General features: G+C 34.0%; 1 protein-coding gene across 1 annotated transcript in view; it reads right to left on the bottom strand.

Annotated features, from left to right (window-relative positions):
- Nucleotides 1-23,484, bottom strand: part of FBP2 (fructose-bisphosphatase 2) — a 60,121-nt gene that overhangs the window by 3,289 nt on the left and 33,348 nt on the right. The window contains exon 6 of the mRNA XM_051996919.1: nucleotides 600-719. Coding sequence (XP_051852879.1) covers nucleotides 600-719 — 120 coding nt within the window. The remainder of the gene's footprint in view (nucleotides 1-599; nucleotides 720-23,484) is intronic.

Raw genomic sequence — 23,484 nt, 5'->3', positions numbered from 1 at the left:
TCAGAAAAAAAGACAAATAGTCACGTAAAAAGAGTAAAGCTTCCAAAAATATAGACATCTTTTAAATATTGCACTGGTATCCACAAAATAGAAAAAGACTTAGGGGAAGGCCATCATCATGTTAACTAGATTAAGATCTAAGGGAGATAGGAATCACATAAAATGAAAAAAAAAAAAAAAAAGTGGCTAGATAGTAATCTGTACCAAGAGGGCCCTGTCTGGTACAACCCTGTGAGACCTGCAGGAGAAAACATCTGTCAGAGTATAAACTTGTCAAAGATTGAATGCCATACTTTTATTGGCAGGGATCAATGGAAGAGAAAGCTTGTTTCCCTCTCAAAGAAGCATTTGCGCTGAGCCCTGAAACATAGGAAGGATTTCTTAAGCTATATGTAGGTAGATGAGAAAGACATTCTAGGTATAGGACAGCTCTGCCTTCCCTACTTTTTTGTCTTCTCCAGAATCTCAGCATTTATCATCGAGTTTTAACTATTTTTATTTCCATCTGATTGTTCTTTGGTAGAGATGCAAACAAGCACTGGAGTTACCAAAAAGCAGGTAAAAGCCGAAAAAAGGGCATAAAGACCCTGGGGGTTTACCTTTCCTTTTGGATTTTTCTGGTTAGCTGGGTACATGAAGATCCCTCCATAGACCAGGGTACGGTGAACATCAGCTACCATGGATCCCACGTACCTGGCCCCATAGGGAGCACTGCCATCCTAAGAGATGCAGAAAGAAGTAGATAGCACTGTCAGTAGTGAGCCTGGCAATTAACAGAAGCCACGCCCTTCTTAGGAAAACTCAGATCCCAAATAAGAGTTAAGCCTTAGCTTTCCTAAACTTAGGACTTCTACCTTCTCTTCATTCCACTTGGCCTTCTTTCTTATACCTCCAGACTATTTAATAATAATAGTTTATAGTTATCTATATAATAATAATTATAGTTTATATTACATATAATAGGATATATTGCATATCATATAAACAATATAATAATAATTTTATTCATTCATATCCATTATGTGGTACTTTTATGATTTTTAAAACACTTTTACCTCCATTATTTCCAGTTTATCCTCTCTACAACTCTTGTGAAGAAGATAGCACAAGTATCACTATCCTCATTTTACAGATGAGAAAGCTAAAACTCAGAAGTAAGATTACAGTTACACATGGCAGAGCCAAGATTCAAATTTAGACCTTCTGATTCCAAGTGCTCTTTCCATTTTATCACAACTGAAATAAACTAAATTAAAATCAATTGATATAAAATAATGTTAATAAAATCTTGAGATGAGCATGGAAGTAGTTATGGCATCTTACTACCTATCTAAAGAAACAACCTATTGCCATTGTGAGCAGAGTGTAAGCTTTTAGGGCAGGGAGACTGCTTTTCATCTTGCCTTTTGTATCAACAATGACATATTATGCACAATAGATTGCTAGTTGTACTGTATAAAGTTGGATTTGCAAAAGTTGCTATGTTGTTCACAGTAAAGCTTCTTAAACTGTAGATGGCAAATCCTATCTTGGGTGACTTAATTAATTGAATGTAGAGGTCATGAAAAATTTAGCAACAACAAAAAATATCAAATATTCCATAAGAATTAATTCTTTATGTAAAAATACAAGCACATCCATCTCAGTGTGCAAATTTGCTTTCATTTCTAATAAATGGTAAAATTATATGTATACCAAAGTGCTATTTTAAAATGTTTTAAAATAAAATTAATAAAATTAAAATAAATTTGATTAGTATACCTATTTTATCTACCTTTATACTCAGGGTCATGGAAAAAATTTCTCAGGCAAAAAGGAGGCATGAGAAAAAGTTTAAGAAGCCCTGATTCACAGATCTGTCTCTCCTTTGCCCAATTCCCTAAGTGCCTAGGTATCTGTTAGCATAAAAACTTGAATAAAAATGTTTCTATCCTTGCTTATTTTGTGTAAAAAACTAATAGAGTAAGATGAAGTATCTTCCTAAAATTCTTAACTAGGGATCCATTAATTTATTTTTTAAAATATTTTGATAAATTGGTTTCCTCTGTACTCTTATGTAAATTTATTTTGTACATCATTCTGAAAGTATTTTGAAAAATATCATTCTGAAAAGTAGTTCATTGACTTCACTAGACTGACCAGGGGGATCCATGGCCCCCCAAAAGTTAACAGCCTTATAACAATTGCCCAGCTCCAATAGCAAATTGTTGCCATATCAAAGTGAAGCTGAAGGAAAAAAAAGTCAAGTATATTCATGCCTGTATAATTTTTATACAGTCTTTTCTTTGTACTTAATAAGAATAATTGTTAAAAGATACATTTTTTTAAGTTGGGTTACAAAGTCCCACCATATGCCTTGGCTTGTCTTGTTTTCAGATTTTCTCAGATCTCTGAGAACAAGAAAAACTTTTGCTTGAACTTCAAGTAGTGTTCAACCTTCAATTCAATAGAGCAATGATTATTATTATTTTTAGGAAATTAAATAGGCTTACTTCTTGGAAACATTGAAACAATAGAAACTTTGACTTCTATCATGAAATGAGAGAACATGGATATTGAGAGAAAAATATGTCTGAGGGCAACTAATGTTATAATATTTTATTAAGGCCTGTTGTACCAATTATAAAAGAAAAAACTCTTGAGGTTTTACCTCACACAAAGAAAATTGACAAAAAATGACAATGTTGGAAGGGTTATGAAAGATAGGCAAACTAATACTGACATTAGTGGAACTGTGCCTAGATAAAACTATTTAGGAAAGCTATTCAGAATTATGCAAGTGACTAAATTTCTTTACTCTTTGATGTAGAAATTCTATTATTCAGTATATACCTAAAAGGAGGTCAGCAATAAGAAAAAAAGTCCCCCATATACACCAAAATACTTGTAATAGCACTTTTTTATGATAGTAAAGAATTGAAACATTGAAGACGACCATCAATTGAAATTATGCCAATAAAGTGATTAAACTTTCCATATGCTTTATTGGGTTTACACTCTAAGGAGCCATTGATCAGAAGAAAAGATCCTCATGTACTCCAATATATTTATAGCAGCATGTTTCATGATGGCAAAAACCTGGAAACAAAATAGATTTATCATTTAAGAAATGACTAAACATCGTGTAGTACATGGATGGAATAGGATATTACTGGAATATTACTGACAGGAAAGCATGGAAAGATCTCTAAGAACTTCTGCAGAGTGAAGTAAGCTGAATCAAAAAAATAATATACACAATGATTACAACAATGTAAATGAAAAAGAACACACAAAGATCCAAAGTGAACATTACATAAAGAACAAACTTGGCTAGAAAGAAAAGAAAGGAAAAGATACTCCCACCCTCCTCTCACCCTTCGTAGAGGTAAGTCCACAAATATTATACATTGCATACATTTTCAGAGATTTTTGATATATTGATCTAATTTATAGATTCTTTTTGTCTTAAAAATGCTATTTGTTATATGGGACAGTTAGGTGAGAATAGTGAATAAAGTACCAACCCTGGAGTCAGGAGGACCTAAGTTCAAATCTGACTTCTTATACTAGCTGTGTGACTCTAGATAAGTCACTTCACTCTACATGCTTTAGTTCTTCATCTGTAAAATAAGCTGGAGAAGGAAATGGCAAACCACTTTAGCATTTTTGCCAAGAAAACCCTAAAAGTAGTTTTGGAGAGTTGGATATGACTGAAAAGACTCAACAACAAATTTGTGATATAGGATAACTCTTTTTAGGAAAGGAGGAAGGACACAAGAGGAAATTATAGTGATTTTTTTTTAAATCATCAATAAAATAAAAAGAAAGTCATTGTACCTTAAATGAATTCTTTCTGTAATAATGATGAGAATAATAGTTAGCACATTTACAATGCCTACTGTACAGAGCATACAGTATCATTTCATTTGATACTTACAACAACCCTAGGTATGTAGGTTCTATTATTATCACCATTTAACAGTTGAGGAAACTGAACGAAAGAAATTAAGTGACTTGCCTAAGATTATACAACTATCTTTGTAAAGGTCTGAGGAAGTATTTGAACTCAAACCTTTCTAATTTCAGATTTAGCCCTCTATCTACAATGCTACTGCTTCATTTTACAGATTATTTTTTTCTATTCTGCTGCCCATTTGTGATTTCCCCCCCACTATCCAGCATCCCCTAGAGAGTTTGGTTTTTTTTGGTTATCAATTCTGTGTTTTGTATTTATAAAAAGCTTAGAAATAATTCAAATATAGCAAAAGTTAGGCTGGAAGACTTCTCATATTCTATATGAGTATATATATTCTATCTCACCTCCTGGTAAAACATATGCTCTAGAAACTTGATAAAGATAGTGCAATTTGTGATTCCTTGGTACACTGACTGCAGAAGCTGTGTCAAGATGACTGGCAACTGAACCACAAAGAACTAGAAATGTTATAGAAGCACTTGAGTTTGAAAAGTCAAGATTTTCCAACTTGGTGCATATTGCCAAGGATATGGAAACTCTGTTCTGGAAACTATCACTTATTATCTAGCGAGCATGTCTTTTTTAATGTTAATTTATATCTACTCTGTAAGTATCTCTTATATCCCCTTTTATATATTACTTTATGGATATAATGTCCTAACTATTAGAACATAGGCCCCTTGAGGTAAAGAATGGTTTTTGCTTTTCCTTTGCATCACTAACACTTAGGTTGCAATACTACCACTAACACATCAGCCTTTTGACTGATTGATTGACTAAAAGGATGGATTAATGTGTCATTTTTGGCTGGCCAGAAAATTTGGACATAATTATATCCTATTCCTCAGATCTACTTTGTCCATCAAGTACTTTTTTTTTTGGAGGGAATTCCATTAATCATTTCTAGAAAAAGTCATACCTAAACTTTGATTTAAAAATTTTCCTCAAAATTCTCTGATGGGGATATAATTAGCAAGATAAATGTTTGTAAAAGTCTGATCCTCTCTTTTTGGGGGGAAACCAGATTTCCTCAAGATTAATTCCAGTTTCTGTAATTCCAGAGTAAATAATAAGCTATGACAATCTTCAGAAAAAAGACTGAATTTAATACAGAGAATGAGCACAACAGACTTTGAAGTTTTGTATTCAGGCACATATTCAATATATTTAGAGAACAATTACAAGACAAAGTTGAATTAGAACCTATACATGGTGACTTAGGAATATGAAACCAAAAAGGGATTATTTTTGATTAAGTCTAGAATAGCACCAAAGGAACTATAATTTGAATAATGACATAAGAAAAATCCAATCAATAATTTTTAAAGGTAAAGCAAATTCTAGCTGAGGAACTAAGGAAAAGAGATGGGTTTAAAAGATTTTCTGTATATTCTTATATTAAATAGTTTTTTTTAATAATAACTTTTTATTGACAGAATCCATGCTAGGGTAATTTTTTACAACATTATCCCTTGCACTCACTTCTGTTCTAATTTTTCCCCTCCCTCCCTCCACCCCCTCCCCTAGATGGGGCAAGCAGTCCTATATATGTTAAATATGTTGCAGCATTATATTAAATAATTAAATGGAAATTATATGCCAATTTATGCTTACTCTTCTTGAGGTGACAACTTGAATACTTATAACAGGACTATAATACTATCTGGAATTGCAATGAGATATTGTTAATGGAAACTAAATCTTGGATTATTAATAGCATCTCATCATAGCACTAACTACTATAAACAAAGTATGTTATAATACACTATTACTATTTTATACTATATATAGTATATGATATATATTATTACTATTTTATGCTACATATGTTATAGTATACTTTAATATATGTGATATAGATGATAATATATGTAGTATAAAATAGTAATAGTATTGCATGGTATATAGCATAGCATACTTTGAATACTATAGTATAATACTATGCTATAGTATTATAAGTTGGTAAAAGCTCCAGGATATCAGGCCTCTCAATTTTCCAATGGCCAATTTCTTCCCAGTTTCCCAGATCTTTATTATTTTGATTTGTTTTAATGAATGGAGAAAGAGTTTAGTTCTTTTTGTTTCTAGGTAAGTGGGATACTTCCTATTGGTTTAATAGAGTTAAAGCTAGAAATAATCTTAGAAGTCATCTACCCTAATCCCACAAATTAAGGTAATAAAACCCAAAGTTAAATGATTTGCTCAAGATTATATGAGTTATTACTTCCCATGGAGAGAATGATTATCTGTAGGACATATAAACATAGGAAAGGCCAGGAAAGTGTTTAGTCAAGAGAGACATTGATCTTAAGGATAGTAAGTCTGAATTATATTTGTTGTTTGTTTTTCAGTCATGTCCAACTCTTCATGGGATTTTCTTGGCAGAGATACTGGAGTAGTTTGTCATTTCCTTCTCCAGCTCGTATTGTAGATGAAACAACTGAGACAAATAGGACTAAATGACTTGCCTAGTGTCATACAAGTAGAGTATTCCTGACTCTAGCCAGTACTCTACTTCACCCCCTAGTTGCCCTTCAATATTGATAGATTAGAGGTAAGGTTCTTTAAAACTCAGGATTAACATTATTAGGAAGTGCTGGAAATAGGTCAAATTGGTTTGAAAGAACTGACTGTTAAATTTATAGTTTATACGTTGGAAATTGGCAAACACCATAAATTAGGACTTGATTTGTTTTGTTAACCATGTAGACTTAAGAAAGTATAGGAGAAAATGTTAATAATGCAGTTTAAAATTTAAAAGTACTTCACATATACATTCCCCATCCTCATTCCCCCAAAGAAAGAATTGTGAAATATTTGCTGAATAACACTTTCCTTAATTATTCTAAAGGGGAGAGTAATACCTTCCTTACTATTCCCAGATTATCTCTTTCCCACTAAATGCTGGTTACATAAAAAACTATCATGAATCAACAGTATACCTCTTTTATTGAAGTAAACAATAGAGATAGTGAAGTTATACAGATTAGAATCAACTAAATAATACTTGAATAAATAATCTAATCACCTGGGAATCGATAAGATCTCGGGTCAATCAAGAAGACAAAACAATATTACCAAAATAGGTTGGGGAAGGTGATTTACTCTTAATAGTTTCTGAAGAACAGGTGATGTTTGGGGACAGAACAGCCTGTCACTAGTTCTGAGGAGATCTCCAGTGAGCCATTCAAAAGCCTGCGCCTGCCAATGTCAATTGCTTCTTTTGAAGCCATCCAAACTCCTGCAGTCACCTCTCCTTCCCATAAGCTTACACATTTTCAGTGATCTCTTAGCCATTCAGAATTCTTATCTCATTACATATTCACAGCACAACTTAGTACGTTGCTGGACTGTCTATTGGGGCATAGACCCAGCCAAGTAAATGAAGATATTTTATCTTGAATGCTCTTCCTACTCAATTCCACTTCTAGAATTGAAATTTTTGGTTTCCTTTAAGATTCAATTTAAGTATTATCTTCTGCATGAAGCTTTTCCTGATTATCCCCAACTTCTGAGGCCTTCTCCATTAAGATTTACCTTTCATGAACTTTGTATTTTTTGTACTTATACATGGACATGTTATCTTCCCCATTGGCTTATAGGTTCCTCGAGGACAGGAACTTTATATATATATTCCCCAATGCCAAAGACATGTTTTAAACCATGCTATGTACCTTTAAAAAGGTCTGCTGATTGATTATGCAAAATACTTGGTTGCTTTTTTCTGAACCTGTGGCATGTGATGAAAGGAGCAGGAATAAGTTTCAAGACTAAAAAATGTTTTCCTAAAACCTACCTTTTTTTTAATTTATAAAACATTATGATATAACAATATTAACAATAATAGCAGCAACAACTAACATTTATATAGTACTATGTGCCAGGCAGTAAGCAAAATGCTTTAAAATTATTAACTCATTTGAGGTTTTAATATTATCCTTATTTCACAGATAAGGAAACTGATGAAAACAGAGGTTAAGGGATTTCTTTCCTCTTATCTGAGTATCTAAGGCTGGATTTGGACTCAGATTTTCCTGAACACTAGGCCCAGCACTCTATCCACTGGGCCACTTAGCTACCCCAACTAAATTGGTCAGTTTTCCTTTCCATTTCAATATCTAAGTTGTGCCTTCTTTTATATGTCACAAATTCTGTTTCTTTACTTATTGGCATTTCTAGGTCTCACCTTTCCTCTACTTATATTTTCAAGCTGCTTTTCCATGTTTCTCATATATACCCATGTCCCCAGATACTCCTCCTCAAAAGGTAGCCTTATCCAGTTGGCTTTAGAAATCATAGGGTTTGGAATATTAGAGATAGAAGAAACAATAGAAATCATATTTTCCTATACCTTTATTTTACAGGGGCAAAAACTACTAGGACAGAAATTCAGTAATTAGGAGGCCACATGCATAGATAATTGCATCAATAAGATGAACTCAAGTTCTTTCTTCCTATTCAGAGTTTTGTTTTGAGAGAGACACAGACAGAGACAGAGAGGGAGAGAGAGAAGAGGAGGAAGAAGAGGAAAAAGGAAAGAGGGAAGAAGAAAAAAAAGGAAGGAAGGGAGAAAGGAAGGAAGGTTTTATTGGTGCACTTTTTTAAAAGGTCTGTCATTTCCCCCTCCCAACTTTCCTTTGTCTGAAAATATCTTGAAAACCTTCATTCTGTACTTAATTCTCAGAAGTCATGATTCCTCAATGCATTTGTCAGAGTTCTGAAGTTTTGTTTTTGTTTTTTAATGTTTAAGTCACTGTATCCTTCATGAAAATTATTCTTCTGGTTAAGTCTGTCTTCTGAAGTTTATTTGACATTTCAGTACTTGCTTTCTTATAATTCACTTTTTAAATATATTTAGCTTATTTAGCCACTACCCAATTTTCCAATCGATGGGTACCAAATTTCTTTTTTTTACCCATAATTTAAAAAAAATTTTTATTAAAGCTTTTTTACATTCAAAACATATACATGGATAATTTTTCAATATTTACCCTTGCAAAACCTTGTGTTCCAATTTTCTCGCTTTCCCCCCACCTCACCCTCCCCTAGATGGCAAGTAATCCAATATATGTTAAATATGGTAAAAAAAAAAAAAAGTTAAATTCAATATATACATACATATTTATACAATTATCTTGCTGCACAAGAAAAATCAAATCAAAAAGGAAAAAAATGAGAAGGAAAATAAAATGCAAGCAAACAACAACAAAAAAAGCATGAAAATGCTATGTTGTGATCCACACTCAGTTCCCAAAGTCCTCTCTCTGTAGGTAGATGGCTCTCTTCATCACAAAATCATTGGAACTGGCCTGAATCATTTCATTGTTGAAAAGAGTCACATCCATAGAATTGATCATTGTATAATCTTGTTGTTGTCATGTACAATGATCTCCTGGTTCTGCTCACTTCATTCAACATCAGTCTATGTAAATCTCTCCAGGCCTTTCTGAAATCATTTTGCTGATTGTTTCTTATAGAACAAGAATATTCCATAGCATTCATATACCATAACTTATTCAGCCATTCTCCACCTGATGGACATCCACTCAGTTTTTGTTTCTTGCCACTACAAAAAGGGCTGCCGCAAACATTTTTGCACATGTGGGTCCCTTTCCCTCTTTATGATCTCTTTGGGATACAGGCCCGGTAAAGACATGTGCTGGATATATACCGTTTGATAGTCCTTTGGGCATAGTTCCAGATTGCTCTCTAGAATGGTTGGATGTGTTCACAACTCCACCAACAATGTATCAGTGTCCCAGTTTTCCCAATTCCCTCCAACATTCGTCATTATTTTTTCCTATCATCTTAGCCAATCTGAGAGGTATAGTGGTTGGGTACCAAATTTCCTTTCAGTTTTTTACTATTACAAAAGAGCTACTATACATAATTATGTGGGACATCCCCTCTCCCTGCCCCATCTTTGACTTCTCTTCCCACTACACTGCAGCTGCCAAGTCTTGATTTTTTCTCATCAGAAACTTAAAGAGTCCCCAGCTTTCATTCACTACCCTAAATCTCCACAAGTGTCCTGTATTCTGGGTTTTGCTTTAAGAAAAACTGAAGTTTAGACTGAAGACCCTTTTACTCTTCATAATACCATTGTGTCTCTGTAAAAACAATCAGTAATAATGTCTTATCTTTGACACTGTCCAAAGTATAATGTGCTTAAAGTTAGCCAAACTAGTGTAACAAAAAGTTCATTTAAAACACTTCGTGCAATTACGAGGGAAGCTAGTTGCTAGTCAACTAATCAGAAAAGAACAGGGAAGGATGGGTGTAGTTTCAATTCTGCTCACCCAGGAATCCACAGTATCAGCTATTTATCTAAGTTATACAGAGCTCTGGGGCCCATGACATCCAGGCTGAAGTTAAATGATAAGCTGATGTTTCCCCAAATGTTTCCACCTCTTATTTTTACTTTTATTAGTCAACAAATGAAGAAACTGGTATTTACAGTTTCTGGAGGAAAGAAGTCAATAGGAAACATTGACTTCTTTCCTATTCAGTGAAATGGCTGAGTGGAGATTTTTCTTAATGGTGAGAAGCTTGAGTGGGAAGGATCAGGAAAACTGCTGATGTGGTAAATTCTTTGAAGCAGTTTTACATTGATATATAGTTTGAACTAGAACCCAGTCCTCTTAATACAAAAGTCCACTGTTATAGCTATTTCAGCAAAAATGGCTATGTCCCTTTATTCTAGAAATAACATTCCAAAGTATTTTTTAATACAAATATAGGACTTTATGTGAGCAGCTAGGTGACACCATGGAAAAAGTGTTGGACCTGGAAGACTGAACTTCCTGAGTTCAAATCTAGCTTCAGACACTTATTATGTGATCCTGAGCAAGTCATTTAAGCCTGTCTGCCTTATTTTCTTCATCTGTAAAGTTGACTGAAAAAGAAATGGCAAACCATTCCAGTGTCTTTGCCAAGAAAACCCCAAATAGCATTACAAAGAGTCATACACAACTGAAAAGTGACCAAACAACAAGAATAGCTTTATATCTAGTTTTAATAAATTTCACCTATTGGATTCAGCCCATTGATCTAAATTGTCAAAATAGTTTTGTCCTGATTTTAATCATCTAATCATATTAGCTATCCTTTCCAGCTTTGTTTTGTTTTTTGGTTTGGATAAACAATTTCAGTCTATTAGGCTTCCTTTGAGGAAGCTTTTTTTTTTTTTTTTAATCAATGGCAACCATTATAGTATTAGAAATATAGTATTAGAAAGTTTCCCAAGGAGGGCAGCTAGGTGGTACAGTGAATAGAGCACCAGCCCTGAAGTCAGGAGGACCTGAGTTCAAATTTGTTTTCAGATACTTAACACTTCCTAGCTGTGTGCCCTGGGCAAGTCACTTAACCCCAATTGCCTCAGAAAAAAAAAAAAAAAGTTGCCCAAAAGGCACTGAGAATTTTAATAGCGTACTCAGCATCACAGAGTCAGTATGAGTCAAAAAAAAATTGATTTCAGGTCTTTATTGACTTCAAGGTCCTGTCAAGATATCATACTATCTTCATTTCAACTTCACATAATTTGAAAATGTGAAAAGTAGAACTTCTATATCTTCATTCAAATAACTGATAAATATGTTGAATGGAACAAAGTTAATGACAGAGCCCTAGGTTACTCCACTGGAGACCTCCCTCTTAAGTCGATATCAAAATATCAATGTTTCTTTGAACCTGTATATTCAGCTAGTCCAAAATCCACCTAATAATGATGTTATCAAGCCCATATTTTTCCATCTTTTCTACAAAGGTTATATGAAAGACTGTCAGATGTTTTGCTAAAATCTAGCTATACAATATGTATGCATTTTCCTGATCTAACAGCCCATTATACTTCTAGTAATGAAAGGAATAAGATTAGTAATCTGTTGAATTATGAATCCATGCTGGCTTTCAATAATCTGTACTTCTCTTTTTAAATGCTTATAAGTAAGCTTTTGAATAATAATTTTCAAAAGTTGGATCCAGAGGCCTACAATTTGACAATTTTATCCCCTCTTCTTTTTTATTAATCTGGATAACATATTTCTTACTGGACCACCCCTAGTCTTCATAAAACAGGGTCTCCCACAAGTCTTAGTGCAGATTTCATCTCTAATTGCTTTTGAAATATCCCATATTTCAAAGATTATTAAACACAACTTAACCATTTTATCACTATTTCTCAGTATCCTGGGAAGTATAATTCATAAAAATCTGAAGACTTGAACTCTTCAAGGGAATTTAAGTGCTCTCTTACTATTTTTAAGTTCAGCTCCTAGTTTTGTTTAAATCCTTTCCCTTTCCACATCCCTTCCATCTGAAGATTGTTTGTCATAGCAGAAAAAAAAAAAGCAAAATAAAAGTTAGTTAATTATGCTTTCTCTTCATAGGCAGCTAGATGGCTCAGTGGATAGACTGTAGGCCTGGAATTGGGAAAACTCATCTTAGTGAGTTCAAATATGGCCTCAGCCACTTCCTAGCTGTGTGACTCTGAGCAAAGTCTTTAACCCTGTTTGCCTCAGTTCTTCATCTATAAAAAATAAATGAAGAAAATGGCAAACCATTTAGTATCTTTGCCAAGAAAATCCCAAATGGGGTCATAAAAAGTCTGAAACAATGTGTAACAATAACAACAAAAAACCCAAACCCAACATTTTTTATTATCATGTAGGCTAAGAAGGAGTTCTATATCCATTTCCTTCTAATTATTCATATAACTTCCATTCTAGTTCAGGTTTTCATAATTTCTTCCCTGGATAATAGCCTCATAATTACTTTTTCTTTTTCAAATCTTTCCCTTCTCTAATTCATCCCCTAAACAAGCTGCGGAACTGATATGCCTAAAATACAGATCCAACCATTTCAGTCCTTTACTCAAAATTTTTAGTGGTTCCCTACTACTTCTAAGTTAAGAGACAAACTTCTCATTCTGGTATGTAAATCCCTTTGTAACCCATCTTCTATTCTAGTCTTAATGTTATATTTTTTCCCTTTCCACACTTTCAATTCCAATTGGACTGATATGTATATATGAATTTTCCTCTTTCACCTACGTACCTTTGTATAAAAGATAACCAAAGTCCAGAATGCATTTCCCCATCCTCTCCATACCTCTCTTCTCCTAATTTGTTGCTTCCTTCAAGGCAACATAATCAGGTTTTTCCTGATTTTCCCAGTTGTTAGATCTCTTGCACTTTTGTACATGCTCTTGTATTTATTTTCTTGCACAGGTAATGAATTCACTCACATAAACAAATGTTTGTTTTGTCTTTGTATTTCTAAGTTCAGAACCACAGCCCCTACGTAATCTTGCACCAGTCTACAGATAGTTACCATAGAGAATAAAAGTAAATACTTAATATTTGTCAATTTAAATGCTTTCTCTGACTGCAACATAGTCTTAAGAGTCTTTTTCCTATAGAAGTTGTGTGTTTGAATTCATTGTCAAGCTTCAGCTATTCTTACTTTAGTGCTCTTGAAATGATTGCATGATATGCCTTTGTATCTGTTACTATATGTACCTGCCCTGATTCTATCTTCTATGTCTCTGCTTTTTTTTTTTTTTTTTAATTTAAGTTGATTCATGAATTCTCTGTATAGCCACGAAGTTTTGGTTTTTGGTGTGTTTTTTTTTTTTTTTGGGGGGGGGAGTAGTAATTTTCTCTTTTCTTCCTTATTAGATTATTTCTGTTGTCTTCAGAATTTCAGTTTGCAGAGCTTCTCAATCCCTTTGTGAATTCTTTTAGTTCTCATTATTTGTATAACTCTGAGGGAATTGAGATAATTGAAGAAGCAAGTGGTGGTGGGCATTGATTGAACCACACATTTTATCTTGTGACTCAATTCTGGAGCTAAATCAGTTCCCTTTCTATTCCATTATGCACAACAATTTGAAAATTTGTGGTTAAAAAACTATTCAATTGTGAGAATTGGAAGAAAAATCTTACTGCATTGTTTGAACTTAACCCTGTGTGGCTGGGAAACTGGACCACCTCTACCAGCTGTTTAGAAAGCCTTTACTAAGGATCTATAAAGAAGCTAGGTGATACAGTCAAGAGAGTGCTGAAGACAAGTTCAAATATGGCTTCAGAAATTTACTAGCTGTGTAACCCTGGGCAAGTCACTTAATCCGATTAGCCTCAGTTTCCTCATCTGTAAAACGAGCTGAACAAAGAAAGAGTAAATCTCTAGTATCTTTGTCAAGAAAACTCCAAATGGCATCACATAGAGTTGAACATTACTGAAACAACTGACTATAAAGAACAAAGAACCTAGATTATGCTGACCAGAAAGCAAGTCAGATCCTAATATTGATACAAGGAGTTTCTCATAGTTGTACATCTCTAACAATCTATAGGTTTTATCTGAAAACTGACTCCATGCTGATCAATCATTGTTTTCATGTTTCTCTGATTCTACCAGATACTGTGGAGTCATGGATTACCTCTATTCAGTTTAAAGGAACTTTAGAGTCTCATTCTAAATATGTCATTTTAGAGTTGAGGAACATGAGGCTTTATTAGGATGAAATGATTTGCCTAAGTCACATAGCTAGTAGGCAGCAGAACCCAGATTTGAAACCAGAACCTCTAACTTCAAATGCCATACTCTTTCTACTGTATCACACTGTCTCCAATGTCTCACAGAATATACTACATGATTATCAGGGTTCAATAAATATTTGTTGGTTGACAGATTTTTGTGTGTGTGTCAAACTCCCATTGGCACTGTAATGCCGAAGAAATTGAGCAAGACAGAGGTTAGAGACTAATTCAATAGTTTATTAAATGGAGAGAGATACTGGGACCAGATGGGTCTTGGTCTCAGGGCTGGATGAGACTATCATCTCATAGAGTCCAGCCCTGAGTACTGGGACAGCAAACTTTTTTAAAGAATAACAAGAACAGTGACTTAAGGGAAGTACCTAGATGGGGATAACCTAATGGTGGGGGAGGCCCTGGGATGACACAATGGAGGGAGATTACTGATATTCTAGACATCTAAAATGGATAAACCTTTATCCTGTCAAACATTAAGAAGGAATAATTATAACCTAAAGATATAAAACCTTCATCTCATCAACCACTTAACCATTTAAGAGGGAATGATTATAGCCTGGGGTTTTGGGGCAGAGTAACTGAGGTAGACCTTTATCTCATGAAACATTAAGAGGAAAAGGTTATAACCTGAGGCAGAGTAACTAAATAGGACAATTAGAGAAACTGGGTCAGGACATTAAAAGAAACTGGGTCAGGACATTAAAAGCGAACTTTGGTACAACAGCACAAAGATCAATTTTGGCAATAATTTTTGATATTGTATCAAAGCCCAAACACAGCTAACTGGACATGTGATGAATGAGGGAAGGACTGATTGTTTTTATCCTGGCCATGTGAGTAGTCATCTGACCTTGTTCTTTGCTTATCTTATCAGGTCTGGAAAATAAACTGGAATAGAGAATTTTTCAAACTCCTGACCAAATAATCCCTTCCATAGCATATCTTCTGATAAACAAAAAGGAAAATTATATAAAGGGATGTTTAGGCATTCCCCCCTTAGGATCAGAGTCTTTAGAACTGGCAGGGACCCAAATGATCATTTGGTTTAGTGCTGTCATTTAAAGATGGAGAAAATGAGGTCAAAAAAAGGGAAAGTGACTAGCCTTTTCAAAGGGTGAATGATAGGGTGAATGGAAGGAGAGAATTTAGAAGTGAAAATAAAATAAAAAGTAATTTTTTAAAAAGAGAGTCCCCAGGTCTCCAGCCACCAAACTCAGTGCTCTGTTCACTGTACCTTTTATACCCCTAAGAAAACCAAGAAGAGTCTAAGAGATACCATAACCAGACAAATAGAATTAAAATGTAAATTAAAATATGGCACACTGAGGTTACTTTTTCCCTGATCAAAAGTATAAGGTAAAGTGAAGAAGATTTATCTCAGTTCAATTCAGTAAGTAGTCTACTTTATCAGTCTTTCTTAGACTACTTCTCATCATACATAGTAATGAATTTCAGCTGACAACAGAAAGCTTTTGGAAACATAGGGAAATTACTTCCCTTTACCTTCAAGCTCCCTTTAAAGTTCAGCTTATGTGTCCCTTGCTACAAGAGGCTTTTCCTGGTTCCCCCAGTTATTAATGTTACCGACTCTCATGCCTTTTTATTTATTTTGTGTGCATTTTGTTTTCATTTATCCATATATATAAAGTTCTTTGAGGATAGAAACTTTAATTTCTCTCTGCATAGCCTCAATTTTTCTATTCTTTGCATTAACCACAAAACAATCCACCTCAGTCCATATCACTTCTTATCAGGACTTTTGCAATAGCACTCTCTTTGGTCTATTTACTTCCAATCTCTCCTTATTTCTATCCATCACAGAACTGACAAAATAATCTTCCTATGACATCATAATATCTAACACGTATATAGCATTTACCATGTGTCAAGCATGTAGGCAAACACCTTACAAATATCTCATTTTATCCTCACAACATGCTAAGTCTATCTGATCATATTACTATCCTCTCCCCCCAAAATTAATGGCTATAGGATAAAATGAAATTCCTACAAATACTGCCCCAGGAGGTATATTAATATCCCTTAAGATAATAAAAAAACAAGACAAAGGCCTCTAGTTTATTAGATCATTTATGAGAGATTTTATGAATAGACATGGGCAAGAATTTCATCGTATGTGATAGAAAAATTGCCATTTTTGTCATGGATCTATTAAAATATAAAGTTAAATGTATGTGTAAAGTGGAAAGTAAGATTGGGGAAAAGATTAATGGGAAAGAGGAAAAGTGTGAAGTTGGAGCCCAGTGCCTGATGATAATAAGGAGACTGTGTTGAGATTCCATTTCTCCTGGAAACTGAGTGCATGTCCATCTATTGGGGAATGAGTAAACAAGTTTTGGTATATGAATGTACTAGAATATTATTGTTCTAGAAGAGATGATGAGCAGGCTATCAGAAAAGTCTGGAAAGATTTACATAAACTGATGCTAAGTGAAGCAAGCAGAGCCAAGAGAACATTGTACACTGTACCCAACAAGATTATGTGATTAATTGTGATAGAATTGGCTCTTCTCAATATCACGGTAATTCAAGGCAATTCCAATAGATTTGGGATGGAAAATGCCATCTGCATCCAGAGGGCAAACTATGGAAACTGAATCTCCTCCCTCTACCCTGAGCTATCCAACTATAAACCACCAACACAGTACTTGCCCTAGCCTACTCCCTCATTATTTTACTCACCTGGGGAGCGGGGCTAGCATATGAATGATTTCAAAAAGGCCTTGAATGAACTGAATAGGTTTTTAATCTAATTAAGATAATTGATTTCGACTCAATAAATCATGGTTCTACCCCATGAATACCTATGGATTGAAGCATCTTTTCACTTTTTATTTTTATTTTTTTGTTTTCTTTCTCATATTTGTTTTCTCCTTTTGATTTGATTTTTCTTGGACAATATTATAAATACGGAAATATGTTCAAAAAATTGCACATATTTAACCTATATCAAATTGCTTACTGTCTTGGGTAGAGGGAAGATAAGACAGGGAAGGAGAAAATTTGATGGATGTTGAAAACTATCTTTACATATATTTGGAAAATAAAATACTATAAAAAATTTTTTAAAAGAGAGAGATTGGTTTTCTCCATATTTTTCCACATAGGTCTGAAAATTGGATTTTAAGATCTGCATTTCTCATCTCAGATCTTGACAGAGATCTTACCTTTCATAATTTTCTTATAACACTTTGAGTCAAATCATAGTTATTTGAATACTGTCTTATCCCTTCTTCTCCTCTCCCCCATTAAATCATAAGCTCTTTGAGGATAGCTCTTTTGAATTTACATTCCTAGTGCCCAGCACAGTGCTCTGTACCTAACCTATATTTAAGCTGATATAACATTTGTAAAAGATTTTGCAGACCTTAAAACACTATATACATGATAGCTATTATTTACTGTTTTCATTGTTAAAAAGAATCTGTTAAATAACTAAATTTATGTAATAAAAATGTTAATTTTTTATCAATATGGTTCACTAATATGCTAATAATCCAAACAAATATATTGTGCTTTAAAGTTTTCAAAGTGATTTACAGCTCATATGAATCTTGTAACACAACCATCTGAGATAGATACTATTGGTATTGTTATCCATACATGGGAGATGAAGAAAGTTAGATTTAGACAGATTAAATGATTTGTCCATGATCTCATACTCATCCTGTAGTTACAGAGATTTAATGATCTTGTTATCCTCCAAATACAAACAGAATGTGAATTTAAATCTAAGAAGGCTAGCTCATTTGCTCATTATTATTATGAAAATTGCTATAGTATTTAATTTCTATTATCTATTAATCTATTAATTTCTATATATAGTATTATTTCTCTAGAGCAAAATATCTTTCAATTGCCAAGAATGTTCTGTTTTTTCTTATATAAAAATGATACTGTTGTTAAGACTACATACCATGTACAATTCAATTCTTCAATAACTACTTCCTCAAATAGTTTATTACATAAAGGAATGAGGTCACATAACATGCTTATTTACACAAAGGAACAGCTCCTTGTATGCCAAGTCCATTTGTTCCCATGATCCTAATGTAACACAGACTTAGATAAAGTGGGATTGAGAAAGAAGGAATAGAGAGAATATTGCTAAAGACAGAATCTTGAACAAGAAAGTGAAGATTTCTATGATCACAGGTTGTGTTTTTATTATTGCTCTTAGGTTAAGGGCACGAGTCATGAAAGAAAGAAAAAGTGAACAGCAAATCAGAGATGATATTTGAAAATGAGATTTTGGTTTTTTAATTATCATTTAAATTTTGGAATGAAAGAAGATGTAATGTACCTAACAGGGACTAATAAGAGTACATTTGCCAAGAATCTTGCAAATCTTATCAATGAATGAAAAGGAAGGAGAAACTGTTTATTAGATACCATAGAGTTATCATAATGAAGGAAGAACAACTATAAAGAAATCTCTAAGTTCATAATAAAGTTCAAAATAAAAATAAAGAAAATCCTATTAAAAATCATTATCAGTGCTTTTTTAAAAAAAGTTTGAATATGAAAATCAGGAGCCAGGATGATGGACTAGCAGAGAGTAAAGTAATATTCATCCTATCCCCTAACCAAACCAAAAAAACCTCTAAGCAGGTCAAGAAAATACAGTAGACTAAATCGTGATGGGGAAATCCAAGTAAATGTCACAACAGGATATTTTTTCCAGCTCAGAAATTCATAGAGAGACAGAAAGGTCAATAGAAACTAGGATGGGAGTCTGTCCATAGTCCACATCCCAAGAGAATTCTAGTCCTCTGGAATGGAAAAAGAATTGAAGCTGTGTAGAGTAGGAAGGTTCCAGACCCATTCCAGAATATTTCAACCATGTTCAGGATTCAAGAAAATGTGTCCACAGTCAGTTTTGTCATCCAACACTCAGTTCTGTCACAAATCTAGGGTGGATTGAAGAGGAAACCTGTGACTAGGATTGGAACTTTTAGCCTAATTTGAATCTTGCAGAGAAATAACTTTGCAAGGATCACATACCCAAGAAAATAGCAGTTCTGTCACTCTGAACCAGCAAGGTTTTCCATCTTACTGATTGTGGCTGATAGAAGCAGCAATTTCCTAAAAGTCCCAAGGAGCCAGGCACCAAGGAACCACAATAAGGATCATGCATGATTTAGCAAGAGGAAGAGATCTTGAATATAACGTTCCAGAAGGAAAATTACAGACTTAAAATCAAGAATAACACCTAGCAAAACTGAATATCGTCTTATAGGGAGAAAAAAGGATCTTTAATGAAACGAAAGTCTTCTAAGCATTCATGAAGAAAACCCCAGAACTACACAGAAACTTTGAAGTGCAAACACAAAAGTCAAGACAAATATAAAAAGTAAACATAATCATAGGGAACTAAAGGATAGGGAGTTGATACATTTGTCCTCTTTGAACACAATCCTCATTGGGGATCATGGAGGGAATCTAATTAGACAGAAGGTCTGGAATTGGTTCTATTAAGTGTTTTTTCTTCCCTTTTCTTTCTAAGGCAATTAGAAATTGCCCAGTCACACAGCTAAAGTGTCAGTGCCTGAGCCTGAATTTGAACTCGGGTTCTCCTGACCCTAGGACTGAGGCTCTATCCCCTGCACCACCTAGTTGCCTTTGGTATATCTTGATGATCTTAAGAAAAGAATAGAAAGGGAAGGGAAGAGTAATATATTGGGCAGGGGTCTGGGAAGAAAGAGGATGGTTAGGGGAAATTATCTCACATAATTAGTGCACAGAAATAAAAAGAAGAAAGGGTAGAAGGAGCTTACAAGATTCGAGTCTCACTTTTATCTGAATTCATCAAAGGAGGGAGATACATGTATATATATATATATATATATATATTTGGGCACTGAAATATATTTCACTCAATATGAGAACAGGAAAGAGGGAAAAAAGAGGAAATATAAATTAAGGGAAGCATTAGGTCTAAGCAAAACAAAATCTAAGAATGTACAAAAATATTTATCATTCCTTTTATTGTGAAAAAAAATTAGAAATTGAAAGGATATTTATTAATTGGGAAATGGCCAAACAAGATAGATAAATGTGATGGAATACTATTGTGCTATAAGAAATAATGAAAGGGATGATTTCAGAGAAACTTGAGAAGACCTAAATTAACTGTTGCAAAGTAAAATGAGCAGACCCAAGAGAATAATTTATAAAAAGATAGCAATATTTCAAAGTCAAACAATCTTGAAAAAACTTGCAAACTCTAATCAGCATAATTATTAACACTATTCTAGAGAACTAATGATAAAACATGCTACTCACCTTCTCATAGGTGAAAGAGTACAAAATGAACTTTTTATTTTAACTTTGACAAAGCAGAAATTTATTTTGCTTCACTATAGATGCTTATAACTGGAGAGTTGCTTTTCTTTATCAATAGAGTGAGAAGGAAAGAGTGGATACCATTGAAAGAATAATTTTTGATGATTAAAAAATAATTTAAAATAAAATATCTACATAAATGCACAAAAATGGCTAATATGGAAGATAAACTATAGGTCCTAATGCAAAGAGGCAAATTCACTTCACTGGTATCATTAGCCCATGGATGGACTATGTTTCATTGAAAAGAAGCAAAAGAGGCAAAAAGGGGAAAGGGTTAGAGAAGTATCAAGCTGCTATGCAATAAACTCCAAAGTTTCCCTTATTCCCTCGAATGAATATAAAATGTTCTGTTTGACCTTTAAAGTCCTTCATAACCTGATCCACTTCTATCTCTGCAAGTCTTCTTACACCTTACTACTCTTCATGTGCTCTACTATACAGTGACACTGACCTCCTTGCTATTTCTCAGACAGAAAACTTCATTACTGAGCCCAGGTGCATAACTTCCAAAAGAACTGAAAGAAATGAGAAAGAAATGAATGAGAAATGTGACCACTGAGTCATTGTCAGTTATCTTCTAAAGACTGAGGAGAATGGAAAAGATACTTCATTGTTGGAAAAGGTAAGAGAATGGAGGAGACTTAGCTGGGTGATCTGAATTCATAGTTTTCTAGAGCAAATACAAGGGAGACTGGAGCATGATCTTTGACAAATCAATTTCTCTCAACCTCAGTTTCCTCATTTGTAAAATAGAAATGATAATATGCTTTACAAGCTAGTTTCAAGACAAAATAAAATGTATGTAGTCTTATGAGCTTGATTAACAGTCCTGGGTAAATTGTTAATGAACATAGAACAGGAAGATTTAATTAGAGTGACAATCAAAACAGGTCAGGCCAGAGTAATCTTATTACATTTTTTAAAAACAGGATTATTAAAATGGTAGGGACCAGATGATACATCTAGGACAGAAGATATGCCTTCCTGATTCAAATTTGGCCTTGGATACTTATTGGCTCTATGTCCCTGGGCAAATCACTTTACCCTGTTTGCCTCAGTTTCCTCATCTGTAAAAATAAAGTAAAGAAGAAAATGGCAAGCCACTTTAGTATCTCTGCCAAGAAAACCCCAAAAGGGTCACAAAGAATCACATACAACTGAACAAAGGACAGCAATAGATTGTAGACTTAATTTACCTGATTTTCAGTCAAACAACAAAATCTTATGCTACTTTTGTGGGAAAGAGGAAAAGATGCAGACTGAAAGTTAGTGCAATTAATTAGATGGATCCAGCACTGGTTGCCTATACCAAAGAATTGTCATAAATGTTTCAATCTCAACTTTGAAGGAAGTTTCTAGGGGAAGTATCTTTCAGGTCTGTACAATTTAATAGCTTGTCAATAGTGAATAAAGGCATTAATGCTTATCAAATTTGCACTTGAAAATATTTATGAAAAACTGCATACAATGCTTCATAAATTTGTATTTGAAAAAAAGTTTGGGAGAGACACCACAGGCCCCAAGGTTGATTCAGTGTCCCAAGCCTCTGTCAAATGTATCTATTCAAGCAAAGAGCAATAGTCCCATATTCTAGTCTGCTATTCTCACAACAGTAGCAGTACTGCTTCCTCAGTCTGGTCCATAGCTTACCTCATTTATTTATTTTCTTAGAAGGGTACCAGCAGTATTCAGTAATCACCTTTATATCTCATGAGCAGCATCAGCAATAGTTGGCTTCCTATATGTGACCTTGACTTTACTATCCCATGCAGAAGGGAGAAGATTTGCCTCAACTCATATTATCTTCTTAGTAATATTCTCCCCTCAATTATAAAGACTATTAGTTTCTTCATATTACCTTGATTTATAGTCTACATGTGTAGATTTATAAACATCATAAATTATCCATGTTAATATTACATGCAAAGTAAAATTATATATAGGTTTCCCACAGGCATGTATTATCCAACTCCAATGAGTCACATACAACTGAGTCACTAATAGAACACATCAGAATCATAAGTCACATGAAAGCACATATTATACTATATTACCTAATGGAATTATAGATAATAAATCTTTTAAGTACTGTGTATTCTCAATCCCTAAATGTGATATGGCATACTTATTTCCCATCTCTGAATCTTTGCACTAGTTGTCCCCCATCCCTGCTATAGTTGCTCTTCAATTTCTCTTAATTTCTCTGGCTTCCTCTAAGCCTCAGTAAAAGCCACACTTTTTATAAGGAAGTATTTCTACTCCCAGGCTTCCCCTCTGAGATCTTATATATATTACTGGTTATAGCTAGGTCTCATCAGAGAGAACACCTTTGTCAAATGCTCAGTTATGTTTCCTTCTTGTATGTGATTATTATTGTGAATAAACTTGTTTTTTTTCTTTAATGTTTTTGTTAGCCTAAGAGTTAAGGGGTTGCTGTAGTTATAACAGCATTCATATCTGGCACCTTCTCCCCATCCCTGAGGAATCTTTTTGGTTCCAAAGGGGTCCAGCAGCTCCTTCAACCTGGTCTATCATACCACTGATGATCAGATGTGACTTCTTTGCTTCACTTCATTTCACTTCACTTCACTTCATTTCACT

The sequence above is a fragment of the Antechinus flavipes genome, chromosome 1 (genome assembly GCF_016432865.1).
Source record: "Antechinus flavipes isolate AdamAnt ecotype Samford, QLD, Australia chromosome 1, AdamAnt_v2, whole genome shotgun sequence".
NCBI lineage: Eukaryota > Metazoa > Chordata > Mammalia > Dasyuromorphia > Dasyuridae > Antechinus > Antechinus flavipes.
Note: the sequence above shows the minus strand (reverse complement) of the source record. Positions and strands in the feature narration are given on the sequence as shown.